The sequence below is a fragment of the Onychostoma macrolepis genome, chromosome 13 (genome assembly GCF_012432095.1).
Source record: "Onychostoma macrolepis isolate SWU-2019 chromosome 13, ASM1243209v1, whole genome shotgun sequence".
Taxonomy (NCBI): domain Eukaryota; kingdom Metazoa; phylum Chordata; class Actinopteri; order Cypriniformes; family Cyprinidae; genus Onychostoma; species Onychostoma macrolepis.
The window spans coordinates 16,445,448-16,458,111 of record NC_081167.1 but is presented as its reverse complement, the minus strand read 5'-3'; the positions used below and the strand labels follow the sequence as shown (position 1 = coordinate 16,458,111).

Below are 12,664 nucleotides of genomic sequence, written 5' to 3'. Positions count from 1 at the left end.
ACAATTTCACCCACAAAAAAAGCTTTAAAACAGGAAACGCCCCTCCTAACCAATCAGCAGCGAGGTGCTCTTGCGTCTGAGTACTAACATTGCAGACCGCTGTCTGGCTGTCAGTAAACTCTAGTGAGCATCACCTCGAGCCATCCTCATGCCTACAGCCAGGTAGGGCTAAACTGGATAGTCAGACACCTATTCAGCTATTTAAAGCATTTTATAAGTTTTATAATTTTGTCACTCCATAATGTAAAGAGTTTTTCTAACTCAAATAGGACGTCGTTTTAAGAGAGTTTGGTAATGTTTTGGATAATGGAAGCTCACAAGATGTGATGCTATATTGTTTTCTGGATAGTTTGCTTATTTACCATGCTACTGAGAGGGCTGTTTTTTAACTTTTAGTTGTACAGAAATGGTTTTAGTCACTACAGAAATGATATTTATGTATTTCTTTATGCATTTAACGGCACCCCCTAAACATCTGTTTTAGAGCACCACAAGCTTTACAAACTCCCACACTGACATCTGTGCTTATTCACACGTTTCTCATAACTTACACTAAACAATTGTCTTTCTTTGAATGTGGGAGTGCAAATGATCATTTTAGACAAATTTAGTTTCCTATTTTGTGTTAGAAATCATGTCTCATTCCTTGTAGTTTTTGGAAGTGCTGCCTTGTTTGTTTACATTAATAATAGAGAATAATATACTGTGGAAAAACTTGCGTACTTTTATCATTACTCTTTGCAAAATGAGTAATTTTATCACATCTGTCAACAATAGATTAGAGCTTAGGGTCTCCACCACACATGTCTTATCCAGGGTGAATGAACGCTCAGTCACTCAGCCACGTGCTTGAATGCTTGGGTTGTTAGATGTGGTGACTGTCTAATGCTTTCTTTAATGTTTCAGTGCTGCCTCCTTTGAAACATTTATGACATGCTTTTCTGCTTTAAAACTATTTGTGTCTGGCTAAAGAAATGCTGAGTGTTTCTGATAGACAAATATCTAGCTTTTAGCTCATCATGGATTTTATTAAAAAGCAATGCTTTCATATTTCAAATTGTGTAATGTGCTGTAGTTTATGCTTGAATGGATCTTCTGTGTTTATGCTGAATTTCAGTTATGAAAAGTCCCTTAAGACAAAAATGCTTGAGTTATGCACATTTTTTTTAAATCTTTGTTGAAAATGCTGAAAATAGTCTGCTTGGTTAAAAACAATGTCCCTGCTATCTTTAGAAGACACATCATGCAAGTGAATCACAAAGGCCCTGTGCATATGCTTTTAGTGTAACTATGCTTACGTCTGTTGTCAGGACTACTCGGTTGTTTTCCTAATGTCTTAACTGGATACGCATGTCTTATTTTGCAGTCAAAATGCCCTTTTCGGGATGGGAAACCCCCTGCTTGACATCTGCGCTGTGGTGGACAAAGACTTTCTAGACAAGTAAGTCACATGTTTCTTTCAAATCGACTTGATTTGAATCTATTTAATGACATGACTCTGCACTGCTGTATATTTGCTTTTGAATTAGTGTGTCGTGTCAGCATTTTGTCTTGGGTGACGTGTGATCTAAAACCTCTTTTTTTTTTTTAACATGTCACCGAGTGGTTGATCTTTGGTCAGCCTATGTTAGGTTTGAAGAGACGTTGGAAGCCCAGTAGCTTTTGGGTTCATAATATTCTTTTTCTTTCTTCTTTGTAAAGAAATCAAACCTAATACGTTTAATAGGCCAAGTGTCCTTGGAGGCAGCATGTGCCATGGACTCTCTGCGGGTGAGAGGAAATCTCCTGTTTGACACGTAGGCCTACTCACAGAGTGCCATTCCAGCACTAGTCATAAAACAATACCCCCTTCATTACATAACCTCAAACACACTGGCAGTGCCCGACTTGCCATTAGTGTCCTTGCTTTACCATAACCGTGAGGTGGCACACTTAGAGCAGTTTCACTAAACAGATGTTTTCAGTAGTTGGCAACCTGATCTGACCTCTCTGAGCCTTTTAAAAAAATGTGCAGGTCTAACTGGTTTGATCTGTTTTTGTTTATGGCCACTTCATGCGGAAATATGTAAGCTGATCAGATCAAATTTCAGAATATTTTTCTGTAAATATAAATATTTTTTAAACAATCAAACTACAGTTTATTGGCTCCTAACTGTCAGCACTATTGCAAACAGGTTTGGTAATCTTAAAACTGCTGTTTCAGACAGAACAGCTGGACCTGTGGCAGACTTTGACTGTAATGGTTTCCATTCAGTTTATTCTAAAGTGTAAAGCAGTTTTAGTTGCATGACCTGTTGTTTGCAGGGCAGAGTCAAAGAATAGATTACTAAGATGTGTTAAGAGAACTCAGTAAGCTGCCTATTTAATGATTAGATATTGGCCAGCACATGATTGACCACATACCGAATATAAAAAGACTTTCAGGATAATGGAAAAAGAGTTGTAGCTGCTTGAGCAAGCTGATTGGATGATGAAAAGCGAAAAACTGCTCTATCACCTAAACCTCAGTAATGCCACTTGGTTACTTAGTATGTTCTCTTAAGACATTATTCATGGACAAAAAAGGTTTGACTCCTTAGGTTAATTTGTTAACCTTTCCTCTCATTTAAGAGAGAATCATAACAAGATCCCCAACCATTTACCTAGATATACACTACCGTTTAAAAAAAATTGGGTAAGGTTTTTGGTTTTTAAAAGAAATACTCACCAAGGGTGCTTTTATTTAATCAAAATACAGCAAAAACGGCTATATTGTGAAATATTATTACAATTCTAAATAACTTATCTGTTTGAATATATTTTGAAATGTAATTTATTGATCCTTTAGAAATAAGTCTTTTTAAGATTAAACATTATAAATGTTTTTACTATCTTTGACAGTAAACAACAACAAAAAACTTTTAACGGTGGTGTAAGTAATACTCAAAAGTAGGGCTGCAACTAACGATTATTTTAATAATCGATTAATCTGTCGATTATTTTTTCGATTAATCGATGAATCGGATTTAAAAAAAAAAAAAAAAGCATTCATTTCCAACCCTTTATTCAAAAACAGAACTAAAATCTTTAGAAAGTGCACAAACATGTTGCTCCTTGAACATCCCTGAGCTGTTATAATAATAATAAAATAAAATAAAAATGGACTAACACAAAAAACATACACATGTATGCTTTACATCTGCCAAATATATAGACTTTTTGGGAAGTGCAAAAAATTAAATAATTTAACAACACTGCGTCGTTAGCGTTGGTATTGTATCAGACACCTGCACTTAACATTATATGAAAATCAAGCTCAAATGGAGTTAATAATGTTTTTGACCAGAGAATGACGGAGATGGAGTGTTTTGTCTGTCGTTAGAACGGCTGTTATGCAGTGCATAAGTGCATTAAGTGCATTATGCTTTCATCAACTTTTACAGGTTATATAACTTTGATTGTAGCTATATGGGCGCTTAGTTTTTCTTGTTGTTTAATACACTTGGCCAAAATCTCAAATTAAGCGCTTATGCACATAATGCACAGGATATTTAAAACGATATAGACAGCAAATAACTAATTCTTCTCCACTCTTCAAACACACAAAAACATTATCCTTTACTGACATAGTGTTTGAGTAAAGAAAACGCTGTACTATTCAAACACCAATTATTTATTCACCCTTGCATTGCGAAAAAGCAGAGATCTCATCTTCTCCAGGCTGTGCGCGCGCGTCAATCTGAATGAAGGCGGGTGAAGTTACGAGGTCTCGCTGAGAGCTCGATGATCCAATGGCGTTACAGTTTTACTGACAAGTTATTTTAATGCTTATCATTGGTTTACTATTTTTAAAACTCTCTGATTTAAAATAATAAAACGAATTATAAGCGACTCAAGTTTGGATAATTTTTCACAGCACCTGACTGGGCTAGGTATGGCAACTGCCATACTCTGCCATACGCAAACGCCGCCCCTGCTCCCACACCTTGGATGACTTGGGTCGCACGGATTTCTCTGCCTCCGCCATGTATCTTTCCTCTACCTCCGCTCGTTTTTTTTTTTTTTTTTTACTTTTGTTTTTATTTATGAGGCGCCAAACTCTGCTAGCATCCGTGCGCGAGAGAGACCGAGTGTGTTCACTCCGCTCCGCTCAACTAAAGTTTTTTTTTTTTTTTTTTACTTTTGTTTTTATTTATGAGGCGCCAAACTCTGCTAGCATCCGTGCGCGAGAGAGACCGAGTGTGTTCACTCCGCTCCGCTCAACTAAAGTTTTTTTTTTTTTACTTTTGTTTTTATTTATGAGGCGCCAAACTCTGCTAGCATCCGTGCGCGAGAGAGACCGAGTGTGTTCACTCCGCTCCGCTCAACTAAAGTTTTTTTTTTTTTTACTTTTGTTTTTATTTATGAGGCGCCAAACTCTGCTAGCATCCGTGCGCGAGAGAGACCGAGTGTGTTCACTCCGCTCCGCTCAACTAAAGTTTTTTTTTTTTTACTTTTGTTTTTATTTATGAGGCGCCAAACTCTGCTAGCATCCGTGCGCGAGAGAGACCGAGTGTGTTCACTCCGCTCCGCTCAACTAAAGTTTTTTTTTTTTTACTTTTGTTTTTATTTATGAGGCGCCAAACTCTGCTAGCATCCGTGCGCGAGAGAGACCGAGTGTGTTCACTCCGCTCCGCTCAACTAAAGTTTTTTTTTTTTTTTTTTTTTTTTTACTTTTGTTTTTATTTATGAGGCGCCAAACTCTGCTAGCATCCGTGCGCGAGAGAGACCGAGTGTGTTCACTCCGCTCCGCTCAACTAAAGTTTTTTTTTTTTTACTTTTGTTTTTATTTATGAGGCGCCAAACTCTGCTAGCATCCGTGCGCGAGAGAGACCGAGTGTGTTCACTCCGCTCCGCTCAACTAAAGTTTTTTTTTTTTTTTTTACTTTTGTTTTTATTTATGAGGCGCCAAACTCTGCTAGCATCCGTGCGCGAGAGAGACCGAGTGTGTTCACTCCGCTCCGCTCAACTAAAGTTTTTTTTTTTTTAATAATCAAACGTCTCCGCGTCGCGCGACACAACGAATCGATTATGAAATTCGTTGACAACGCTTTTAGTAATCGATTTTTATCGATTTAATCGATTCGTTGATTTTTTTATTGTTGTTTCATAAGACCTCCGATAGTTGCGATGAGTCAGTGTCCAGCTCCATAATCCTCTTCAGATGTAAAAATTCACCTTGTTTGATGAGCTGTTATGACTATTTGTACCACAAACACAGACTACAGACAGTTGGTTTCCATTTTTAAAAGTACACCAAGTTCATGTTCTTCTGTTACAAATGACTCATAATTGACCATGTTTTTGGATGGATTTAGACACAGAGTTCAGTTTAAATGAAATGGGCAAATTATTGTACTCCCTTCCAAAGACGTTTTAAGTTGATGAAGTGATTATGGCTCAACGAAAGAAGCTTTATTTTGTGTTAGGCCTAAGACCTTCACCTACAGCCGCCTTACTAAAATGAGCTGTTGCATGTGCTTATCTTTATCTTGGGGTGGATGGATCTGTTCTGTGTAGATTGTGCCATGATAATTTCTGTTGACTGAGAGTACATTTCAAGATGATTAGCTGCACGTGACAAAATATGGTACAAATTTGTTTAACATGAATGACTTTAGACATAGGTTGTTTTTTTTAACCATAATTTTATGCCACTAATGTCACTGAATGAAATGTAAAAAAAAAAAAACATGTTTCTTTTACTTGTTCTTGATGAGTAGATCTGGTGTTACAAAGATGCTTTGTGTGTCTTACAGGTATGGACTCAAGCCAAATGACCAGATATTAGCAGAAGAGAAACACAAGGAAATGTAAGTGTTTTTACCAGTGTCTTTTAACACAGGCCATTTTGGTATGTTCAGTGATATTGAAGACTGATTATAGACATTCACCCCTTCATATAAATAGAAATAAAATCTATTTCTAGTGTTCATGAGAATAGCTCTCATACTGGCGTGTGGCATAATCTACTTCTCTAGTGTAATTCCCTATTTAGTAGCACTCAATAAGTAGCACGTGTGTTAAAAGGTTTTATAATCATGGCTGTATGCCAACTAAGCAATTTCACTTCATTTCATCTTTAGAGGATGTGAGATCTCCTCAGAAGGGAAGTGCCTGTACAATGCATTACCAAAGCACTATTGTAGTTTTGTTGCCATCTTGTGTATTGATGTTACTCCGTGTTGATTAGCATCTGATCTAAACGATTGATCCTCTTTAATGCAAAGATTAGAAGGATGTTTAATGCATTAGTAGGATACTGACAACTCTGAATTATGTTCAGACAGCTGGATTCATCTGATCCCACTTCCCTTGATCTAATCATGTGTGAAAGCAGTATTTGATAAGTCTGAAATTGTATTCTTTGGTCTCGGCAGTGAATCCCATAACGATTAGATCCTCAGATAGATACGGTGATTTAATATGTGATGCTGAGAGTGTGGCACCGGTAATTTCAGCATCAGGGGAAACTCGCAGTAGTTTTATGGTAACATGCACTTTTGTCTAAACCTTTTGATGTCAGAGTTGCATCATAAAAGGCTGATATGCACCATTCTGCTGCTTTAGCACAATCCAGCTGATCTGCAGACAATTCTGCTGTCTTTTCTGAGTGGCTAGAGGAAGTTTACAGTGCATTTGCTCAACATAGAGTACAGTATGTCCTGCTTTTGGTAATGGGCTTAGGAGTCAGTCGAAAGCCTTAGGAAGTAGAACAGGGATGTATTGTTTACTGAATGTAATTGCATGTAATTTGGGATATATTTAACTTGTTTTCCTTCAGTGTAGTTAGTTTTGAGAACTTCATTTTTTTTATCCAGTATATACTCCTCCTCATTCGTCTTGGTTTGGAATTTGCTGATGTCCAGTTATATTTGGTCAAAAGGTACCAAGTGGATTCTGGAATGGACAGAGTTTGATAAGTGGGCTTATTGATGTTGCAAGAAGGAATAGAAGTACAATGAATTTAATATGTTGTAATGTTATTTAACAACATACTGATTGTTGATAGTCTTTCCCAAAAAAACACCATAAAACGGGTTTGAAGTTGTGAGTTGGTGAAAATTACATGATCTATTTCACTCATACAGTATGTGCCATTGAGTTAACAATGAACAGTATTTTTTGGTATTTATTATTGTTCATGATCATCCATAATTTATTTATTTTTAATTATATAAATTATTATTAGTTTATTAATTAACTTGAAAGTTACAAATGTGTATTAGTATGTGTAGAAATTAGCATTAAAGGGATAGTTCACCCAAAAAATTAAAGTAGTCATTTACTCACCCTCATGTCGTTCCAAACCTGTTTGAGTTTCTTTCTCATGTTGAACACAAAAGAAGATATTTTAAAGAATTTTGAAGAACCAAACAGTTGTTGGTCCCCATTGACTTCCATAGTAGGGAAATAAATACTATGGAAGTCAGTGGGGACCATAAACTGTTTGATTACCAGCATTCTTCAAAATATCTTCTTTTTATGTTCAACATGAGACACTCGTACAGGTTTGGAACGACATGAAGGGGAGTAAATGACTATTTTAATTTTTTGGGTGAACTATCCCTTTAACCAAGATTAGCATTTTTAACTGATAACTTTTAACATATAAAAACTTACTTTATGTCAGCAGAACTTCATATGAAAACAACTTTGGGTTAATGATCATAGCATCTATTTATTTAACAGTGACCCTTTAAAAAACAAAGGATTACAGTCATAAAAAGTGGCATTTTCTCTTTATCCACTATATGTTTATGATAACACTGTATTATGTACTATAAATGTTAAATATAAACACTGAACACACAGTGACTTAAATATTTTGTTAATGTTTTTTTCTGTTTTTCAAAACACTAAGACTGTAGGAAATGTTTGGCTGTCCAGATCAGACTGTGGTTGTGTGTAACAAGGTCTTCTCAGAAATTCTTTCCAAAGGTTGTAGGGTTGTTTTTGTTTGGATTCATAGATTATAGTGTTTAAATTGAGATTGAGCTGAAAGACATGAATCAGACAGAGACCTTTTGCCCTGTATTGGTTTACTCAGCTGCGCTGTGCGCTTCCTCTCTCTGTATGCGGATCTCAACAATGCATCACTTCAGCATGCACAATGTAAAACATATGATCATGAGGGGGCCCATTCATTACGCTTCAAACAATATATCTTATTGTCTGTAAATCATTGGGCTCCTTCTTGGTTTATGCACACGGATACCTGTGTGACATTAACACCCATTCGGTTTGCTAATGATTATCTTCTATGGGCCAGTAACCTCAAACCATGCTAAATGTTTGATTCAGCCATGAAGTGTTGCTTTGCAGTGTTTGGATGCTTAATCTAGGTTGTGATGAATCCGATGGGAACCAAAGCTCTTGTCACTGACTATTATGTTTGAAGCTGTGGGCCTCTCTTCATTGGCCTTGTATGAAGAGAAATGAATGTGGCCTACCACTGAGAAAAAGCAAGGACCACCCTACATCCCACTGTGTTTAAAGAATTCAGATGCTTAAATTGGTCCAAGCCAAAAAAACAAAAACGAACAACAAAAAAAACCCGCACACAAAAGTGAGAAAAGGCCTGTAATCTGCCTAAAGCAGTGTGGAGGCATATGTCAACCTCTAAAACTTAAAGCATTTGATCCAAAGCTCCCTTTGTTGTGGCAGCTCTGAATGTCACTTCTTTCACTGACTTCCACAGTCGACTCATTGTGAAGTTTTTTTTTTTTTTTTTTTTTGTTTGTTTTTTAACCACTTTCTCTTCTTGTACATGTTCCTTTTTTAATTTGATTTGTGCACCGATGTGTGTTCAATTTATTTCCAACCAATTCAGGTTGAAAGAGTCTGATTTGGTGAGTCTGCAGTATTATAAATGCACTCCCACTCGGTTTTCTTTCATTGTCCTTATCAGAGATTTTTCCCCGACACAAAGGCAAACAGCCAGCGAGCAACAGGTGGAGAGGCCAGACATGCTCCTCATTAATCACAACACTTGATAAACCTGATATATGATTCAGCCGTGCATTTAAAGCACATTCAACCTGGTCTCCGTCCCCCTGTCTGGTTGCTTTTCTTTGACCCATGCTAAAACCAATAGTATAATCTTTGTTTATTGTAGAACTGTTTGAATTTGTAGTTGTAATTAGGAAAGTGCGAAATTATACCTTATCCTTTTTTAGGCTGATATTAGGGAGATTAAAGATTATGCTTCTATTTTATTGGTATCGGTCAATATTAGATATTTTGCATGATCATTTCCTTTTATTTTTATGTTTACACTACCTTTGCTTTCACTCACTTAAAGTTAATAAAAAGTAATAATAATAATTTGACACTTAAGGAAAACTTAAAAAATGTAGATGAGTGCAAATCTCAAAGTAAATATCCATATTTCATTCTGTACATGTTGGAGATTTAGATTTGTAGATTTTTAGTGTTTTTAAATGTATTTAGACAGTTCAAGAATTTTAATATTACCCATTTATTTAAAATAAAATATAATGAAGTGCTATTTTATTTTTTGTTTTATTTTTTTTATTTTATTTAATTTAGCACGAAAATCAGCTTATTGGAATCGGCCAGAAGTAGAATACTGTATAATTCAAATATTGTTCATTAATTGTAAAAGGTGTAGAATTTCTGCTTTTATTTCTACTGCTTTGCCAGCATTTAATTTCATGAATACAGTCACAGCTGAGGCCTTGCTGTGTGTAGTGCTCAACATCTGCCTTTAGCCATTACTGTGTTCACAATATTGGCCAACCTCTCAGAGCTTACTGCTTAAATATAGATTTTTGCATTGCATAATTCTGTTCATTTACATTTTGGGTCATCTGGACTGAAGAGTGCTTGAGTTTTATATCGCAGACAGATGCCCTGGCATTTTGCTGTAGACTGTCTGGACGTATGCTGGCATTCATTTGGTCCCTGTGTGATTTACGAGGCCGTGAGGCAGCAGAGTGCAGTCACCAATCATTGTACTCTTGTTACAGCTTCAGCAGTCTTCAGACTGTGTATGGTGTTCATATGCAGTGGTTGATTTTTCTGTTGCCAGAGTACAGTGTACATTTATTAAACATTCCCATCTATCTGGTTTTCTTTAATCTGTTAATAGAACATTGTATCAGTTGGGGAAGGCAAGATCCTGTTTTATCAGCCACCGTGCATTTGGGTGAAGGGAAAATAATGGAAAAATAGAGCTTTTTTGAAAAATACATTTGTAATTTGTTTACAGATGCCACTTTATCTAATGCAGTGAAATTCAGTCACTAACTTAAATGACCGATGAAGTGTCCAAATATTTTATTGGGGCCATTAAAAAAAAAAAAAAAAAAAAGTACATTTTGAACATCCTTCATAGAAGTTTTTTAGAAAAAGATTGTGTAGTTAAAGCATCTACCAGCAGGGGCTTGACTGAGCCATGTTAACCAGAAAAAACCTTGACCCCTGCAGAAACCCAGATGGTTAACTCGCTTGTACAACACTGCCATCTTGTGACCAAATAATTATTTAACGTTTATATTATCTATAAATATATTATGTTTTTCTTCATTTTTAATTTTTTTATACATATAGCAAATTGTAAATAATTTGGAAATTTCATTTTTCATAGCTTACTACTTTGCATCTAGAATGAGAATTTCTTTATGTATTTTAATGATTTTATTATTTAGGTAAGATTTTATCTGAAATTTAGATTTTATCTAAATTTAATAAACATGATTTTTAATGTTATTTTAAAAACATTTTTAAATGTTTGTGTTATTCCAACTCAGTGTTTGCCTTGAAGATAGCCTTAGATGCTGACATGGCAATAAAAAAATCAAAATCAAAGAGTAGTAGTTATTTATTTTTTAGATATTTTCCCCAAATATCAAGAGACACAAAATAATATTTGTATATGGCTCTGCAACGTGTTTTCATGTCATTGTAATTGAAGTCATTTCTTTTTTAAGAGGTGGCATGGTGCCAGTGTATTAAAGTACTGAGCAGCTGCCTCTGGTCTAGTAAGGCAGCAGCATGTTTGGAAAAAACATCAGCGCATGTGAACAGACCCCAGATGAAGTACCACTGGCAGTCAGCAGGTGGAGGCATACGCTCGTGCATTTTAACAGTTTCACACGGCACCATGTCGCAGGGTGGCTTTTTCTCGTGCACAACAGGAAATCTTATCCGATTTCAGATTAGTTTTGTTTAGCAAGGGACGGACAATTGAGTTGCTTCCCAGGCTGAAAGGCAAAGCTTGACTGAAGTTATTTGTTTTTAAATTCTTGAATTGAGTCGTTTGTATATACTGAAACAGTTATTGAGAACACATCACATTGAGTTCATAAATACCTCGACAATCGCAGAACATACCAGCTCTGATCTGCGTCCTTTTGTTCTGTAGATTGTCCTAACGCCGCGCAGCCCGCGGGCAATCTGCCTCCCCCCGGAGAGAGCTGAGTCTGACTGTTTCCTGTGTCTCAGATGGAGCTGGTTTTGATGAGTGTGCTGTTCTTTATTTGAGACCGGGCAGGAAAAAGAGCTGTTGCACACCAAAAGCTAAATTGCAGGTGCGTGGAGGATCGGGAAAAATAGTATATTTGAGGGGGACAAACCGTTTGCAAATTGCGCACGCTTGCAGTATGAACATTTACTCAGCAGTGTTTGGGGCAAAACGCTTTGTCAACATTAAAGAAAGGAAAAAAATAGATTGGCAGGGATGCTTAGCTCTTAGAGTTGGAGGAGACGGCTACAATTAATCATCGGTGCTGTGTTCCTGACACTTCTGTCGAGAGCTATATGCTAGGAAAAACATTGTTCACTTAAATGAGCCACAAACTTGTACTGTATGTTCCTGTTAGGTTATCCCTGTGTGAGCCGTCCTTACTCTGCCTTCCCATTGGCAGACACGCACCAGTGCTCGTCCAGCCTTGGCTGGAAGTGCGTATAAAGCGCCACACCTCAGGATAACATTCCAGGGGTCAAGACAGTGACCTTACCCCGACCTTACAGACGAGGAGGGAGGCTTAAAACAGGTGGTTTGTCTACAGGATCCAGAATCTCGTCCGGCTCAGGATCAATGGTCCCTGGTGGCTCCGACTCCAACTCTGGCTCCTGCCTGATTCGTTTCCCATCAGCCATCCCTTCGCAGCCAGTCCTCTAAGTGATTTCCCCTAATGGCTCGATGTCCGAGCGGTAACCTCTTAACGCTCAGCTCTGCATCCACTTCTGCCCGGTCTCTGCTCGGTTCATCTTGAGGAAGGAGAGAGAGAGAGAAAGGATATCGCCTGTCGTATTCTCTCTCTCTCTCTCTCTCTCTCTCTCGCTTTTCTTTTCAGTCTTCATCATCGTTCAAGCTCTGCTGTACGCTATGACTGCTTAGATTTATGTGCTGTGAATTACGGCGGCAGTAAGCTGACTGCCAGGAAACTCCAGAGTGTACACTGCGGCCCAGCATAGAAACGCAACATTGGCTTTTATTGCCACTATGGGATTTTCCATTGGTCTTTGCCCTCTCAGGTGGGAACATAGATCTTTTTCTGCTGAGATGCATTAGGTAGGTTGTAGCCAAGTGTTACAGGGAGTCAGGTAGAGTCGTTTTTTAAAGTCTGTTTGTTCTCCAGTCAAAGCTGGACGGTCTCTAATTGCTAAGCTGCAGGCC

General features: G+C 37.3%; 1 protein-coding gene across 3 annotated transcripts in view; it reads left to right on the top strand.

Moving 5' to 3' along the window:
- adka (adenosine kinase a) overlaps positions 1-12,664 on the top strand; it is a 173,703-nt gene that overhangs the window by 1,421 nt on the left and 159,618 nt on the right. For 2 of the 3 annotated variants that reach the window (XM_058794894.1, XM_058794896.1), the window contains exons 2-3: positions 1,367-1,441; positions 5,778-5,831. In XM_058794894.1, the coding sequence (XP_058650877.1) occupies positions 1,367-1,441; positions 5,778-5,831 (129 nt within the window). Of the gene's footprint in view, positions 1-85; positions 163-1,366; positions 1,442-5,777; positions 5,832-12,664 lie in introns of those variants that run through there. The other variant, XM_058794895.1, reaches the window with a different exon arrangement.